Genomic DNA, 4,725 nt, shown 5'->3' on the forward strand with positions numbered 1-4,725 from the left:
GCGCCTCCCCCCGATGTACTTCCCCAACCGGCGCTGGGGCAGGGAAGGGGTTCTTCAGGCTTCCTCTTCCTCAGAACACCGATAGTTCGTCAGTTTCCGAGGGTTTCGATGTGTTGCAACTGTTCGAGCACAGCCGGGCGCGTGCTTAGGTTCTCGATTCCATGATCGCTACTGCACAAAAGGTTGATCCATGAACTAAGGAAAAAAATATCGGTAAATAAAATTTATCGGAGGTCACCGATAAATAAGATTTATCGGAAATATCGGATATACCGGATAAAATTCAAACAAAATTCAAATAAAATTCAAACAAATTCAAACAAAATTTGAACAAAATACCGGTAAACACGGTATATATTTTCTATCGGTGCCCACCGATAAAAGCGATAAATCGGGTTTATCGCCGATAAATCGCCGAAAAAGTTTTCCCACGAGCAGCGTCCCTGGGTCGTGGAGTCGCAGGAAGCAGCGGCTTCCCGACATAGCACGGCTCCCGGACGACGACGACGTACGCAGGCGTCTTCTCCGACACCCACCTGGCCAGATCTGGCACACGTGCCACAGAAAAACACAGAGGTCTGCGGCCGGTCTACAATGCGGGCGACCAACGGCGGCGGTGCTGCCCCCAGGACATCGAGGCAGCGCCCCAGCGCGGCCCAGCTGGAAAACACGGATACGTGGTGCAACAGGCATATCCGTATCCGATACGGATACGCAGTGGATACGGCACCGATACGTATCCGTGGAGTATCGGAAATTAAATAAATCAATCAATTTCGGATACCTGGGCGATACGTAGTCGATACACGAGTGATACGGCCCGGCCCAAGATGGCATCTGATTCCATGACCTAATCGGCTACTCCACACTCCATAGCCACCTCTCGAACTCTCTCTCGTCCATCCGAAGCACCGCGCCGGCGACAGCATCCATCACACGCCACCAGAAGGAACGCCCCGGCGCGCCGCCGCTTTGCTGCGACCGGCGACTATGTGTCGGCATCTGGCCCTGCCCCTCGCGGCGCCAGCGGGGCTGCGGCTTTGCGGCGCACCAGCCCCGTGCACAGCCAAGTTCGGCAAGTCCAACGCCCCCGCAGAGGCCGAGGAAGCGAAAGGAGGATGGCGGGCGACGGAGCAGCGACTTTGCAGCGCAACAGGCGGAGGAGGACGACAGCCGACAGGTCAGGCTCGCTGCTTGCCGTCGGACTTGGAGGGCGCGATTCGTCAGTCGGGGAAGGCGAGCGCGGTGCGCGGATTTCATCAACTCCGGAGGCCTGTGAGCCATCGTATGATTCCTATTGCTCATATATGTATTGCTTCAATAATTCGATTCAACCTTATTCTTATCTGCTGTAAAAATAGTGGTTGCAGTACTCATTTTGTGCACTGAGCAGTGAGCACCCGATTCACTTATCTTGGTTAGCACTTATCTTCCCTTTTTGACTGTTTAGACCAGTATACATATAGATATGCTACTCAAATATCTTTAAATTCAGACCAGCATAGTATAGATTAGCACATTATACTCAATTGTTCTGATGTTCTCTTTAAATTCAAACCTTTAAATTCAGACCAGTATAGTATAGATTAGCACATTATACTCAATTGTTCACTTTAAATTCAGATGGCAACTTCTAGTAGTGGTGGTGGTGCAACCTCAAGTGCTCCTGCTCGATCCATCACTGACCTCAAGGCTCCACTGTGGGATCATGTCACAATTTTAGAGAAACCAGCTGCAGGTGGAGGCAATGCTAGATGGAGATGCAATTATTGTTCAATTGAAAATTTTTGTAGCTACACTAGAGTGGAAGCTCACTTGCTGAAAAAGTCCAACAAGGGAATCAGTATGTGCCCGAAGGTGACAATAGATGAGCTTAGCCAAATGAGGAGAGAAGTTGCAGCTGCTAAAGAACAATTAGAAAGATCAAAACAAAGAACTGTGTCCTTGCCTACTTCTTCATCCAATAGCAATAAGAAAAAGCGGAGTGGACCTCCTTCTGCACTAGAGAAAGCTTGAAAAATGGACCAGCGCAAGCACATGGATGCTTTAATTGCAAGAGCATTTTATTCAGGAGGTATGCAATTGCAATGCAACACATATTCATTGTTCAACTACAGCTGTAATTTTTCAAGACCATTACTTGTGCTAATTCTATTGTTTTTGTAGGGATCTGTTTCAATTTTGCAAGAAATCCATACATTCAAGAAGCATTTACCTATGCTTGCAGCAATGATTTGAAGGGTTATAAAATGCCGGGGTACAACAAGTTAAGGACTACCCTTCTCAAGCAAGAAATGGCTCACATTGACACATTATTGGAGAGTACAAAGAGCACATGGAGTGAGAAGGGAGTGACAATTTGTGCTGATGGCTGGTCAGATCCGCAGAGACGGCCGCTCATTAACTATGTTGCAATTTCTGGGAAAGTAGCTATGTTCTTGAAGGCTGATAATTGTGAAGGCGATGTGAAGACAAAAGAATACATTGCTGCCAAGCTGAGGTCTGTTATTGAAGAAGTTGGTCGACATAATGTGGTACAAGTCATCACTGACAATGCTGCAAATTGCAAAGGTGCGGGTCTACTTGTGCAAGCTGAATATAATACCATATTTTGGACACCATGTGTTGTACACACACTCAATCTTGCTTTGAAGAATATTTGTGAGCCTAAACAGCCGAAAAATGATGAAGAGGCTTTTGCTTGGAGCACACTTGAATTTATAACAAATGTTAAAATTGAAGCTCAAATGATCAAGAATTTCATCATGAATCATGGCATGCAACTTTCAATATTTAATGAGTTTAGCCATTTGAAGTTACTTGCTATTGCTGAAACAAGATTTGCCTCAGTTGTGTGTATGTTACAACGGTTTATGGAGGTAAAGAGGCCTCTTCAAAGCATGGTAATTAGTGAGCAATGGGATCACTACAAAGATGATGCTCAAATTGCTGCTCATGTCAAAGAGAAGATACTTAGTGATGTGTGGTGGGGCAATGTAGAGTTCATTCTCAAATTTACTCAACCTATCTATGATATGATACGTGTTGCAGACACCGACACACCATGTCTTCATCTGATTTATGAGATGTGGGATTCAATGATTGAGAAAGTGAAGAAAAAGATATATCTATGGGAAGGGAATGAACAAAATGAGGAATCTAATTTGTTCTCGGTTATTCATAAAATATTGATTGATAGATGGACAAAAGGCAATAATCCACTTCATTGTTTGGCTCATTCACTTAATCCAAGGTTATCTACCTATCATTACACTTTTCTTGCTGTCTTGTACTTGCTTATGTTTATATATTTTTTCAAGTGACCAAGCTATACAACTTTTAACCTTTTGCTTGATGCTAACATTGTAGATATTATAGCAAAAATTGGCTCGATGGAGGTGTTGGCCGTGTACCCCCACACAAGGATATTGAGGTATCAAAAATGAGGATGGATTGCTTCAAGAAGTTCTTTCCCATACAAGAAGAATTAACAAAAGTGAAAGAAGAATACGCAAGATTCTCAACTTGTTCCGAGGAATTCAATGATCATGATTCAATTCTTGATAGATGGCTTTGTGATCCAATGACTTGGTGGTCAAATCATGGACAATATATTCCTCTATTACAGAGTTTGGCCATTAGATTGATTAGCCAACCAGCCTCATCTTCTTGCTGTGAGAGGAATTGAAGTACTTATAGCTTCATCCATAGTGTTAAAAGAAATGCCTTAACTCCAGAGCGTGCTGAAGATTTGGTCTATGTGCATTCAAATCTGAGACATCTCTCTAGAAGAACCGATGCATACAAGAAAGGAGAATCAAGGATGTGGGATGTGGGAGGAGATTCTTTTGACTCTCTTAGTGGTTTAGGCATTCTTGAAGTGGCTAACCTTTCTCTCAATGAGCCTGAGTTGCAAGCCGTGTCTTTTGGAGACGTAGAGGTTGATATTCAGGAGAATGAAGTTGAAGCCAATGAGGATGAAGAAGCCTAGTTGGATTGGTGGAGGATGAACTTGGAGTTGCAGCGTGCCAGCCTGTTATCTCCTTCATGAATTATCGTTTCCTAAATTTGAAACTGTTATGTTATTGCGATGTAATAGAACTTTAAGTAGAACTTAAACTCTATAGTTTATTATTGTGATTTGTGAACTGCTATGTGCTATGTCAATCTCAATATATTGTGCTATGTTGTGAACTACACTATGCAGTAGCTATGTGCTATGCTATCTGATTGACTGATTATATAAGAGAAGAAATGCCGTGAAGTGGAAGCTGGAAGGCTCCTCATCCTCGAAGGTGCTGTAATTCAATCTGTTTTCCCTCACTTCTACACAACTATGCACTTGTGGTTTGTAATTGTAACTCTCTTGTACATTATTTTTTAGCCTCAACTGTTGGGCGTTGGCTACTTGGATCATCGGAATGGTTGTACGAAAAGAGAGAAGAAATGACACAAGAACAAGGTAATTTGTTCCAGCTATTATTATATGCACTATATTAATTTTTTTTAAAATCAAACGTATCCACGTATCGGGATTTTTAGAAAAATAGCGTATCCACGTATCCGTATCCGCCCGATACCGATACACGTATCCGTATCGGTGTCGCATAGCGGCCCAGCTCCAGGCCGTTGGGGGCTTCCCAGCACGCACACAGCAATGCCCGAGCCGGCACTAGCACACGTGGTTGATTGCTGGTCGGGTCGAGAGAGTCGAGCGAGCCCTTG

At 43.9% G+C, this 4,725-nt stretch overlaps 1 protein-coding gene across 4 annotated transcripts; it reads left to right on the forward strand.

Moving 5' to 3' along the window:
• Positions 1 to 1,070: 1,070 nt before the first annotated feature.
• Positions 1,071 to 4,096, forward strand: LOC133924233 (uncharacterized). Of its 4 annotated transcripts, XM_062369679.1 has the most exons (5): positions 1,071 to 1,285; positions 1,362 to 1,417; positions 1,624 to 2,074; positions 2,167 to 3,253; positions 3,370 to 4,096. In XM_062369679.1, exons 3-5 carry the CDS (start codon positions 2,020 to 2,022, stop codon positions 3,686 to 3,688), a joined length of 1,461 nt encoding a protein of 486 aa, XP_062225663.1. In that variant the 5' UTR covers positions 1,071 to 1,285; positions 1,362 to 1,417; positions 1,624 to 2,019; the 3' UTR covers positions 3,689 to 4,096. The 4 variants fall into 4 exon arrangements, with proteins under 4 accessions (XP_062225663.1, XP_062225662.1, XP_062225661.1 ...); XM_062369678.1 differs by having other exon boundaries at positions 1,362 to 2,074; XM_062369677.1 differs by lacking the exon at positions 1,362 to 1,417.
• The last annotated feature ends 629 nt before the right edge of the window (positions 4,097 to 4,725 follow it).

The sequence above is a fragment of the Phragmites australis genome, chromosome 7 (genome assembly GCF_958298935.1).
Source record: "Phragmites australis chromosome 7, lpPhrAust1.1, whole genome shotgun sequence".
Classification (NCBI taxonomy): domain Eukaryota; kingdom Viridiplantae; phylum Streptophyta; class Magnoliopsida; order Poales; family Poaceae; genus Phragmites; species Phragmites australis.

Coding starts and splice junctions, on each gene's coding strand:
- LOC133924233 (XM_062369678.1), top strand. CDS start 2,020: ATGGACCAGCGCAAGCACATGGATGCTTTAATTGCAAGAGCATTTTAT. Junction 2,075..2,166: donor AAGAGCATTTTATTCAGGAG/GTATGCAATTGC, acceptor TTGTTTTTGTAG/GGATCTGTTTCAATTTTGCA. Junction 3,254..3,369: donor GCTCATTCACTTAATCCAAG/GTTATCTACCTA, acceptor CTAACATTGTAG/ATATTATAGCAAAAATTGGC.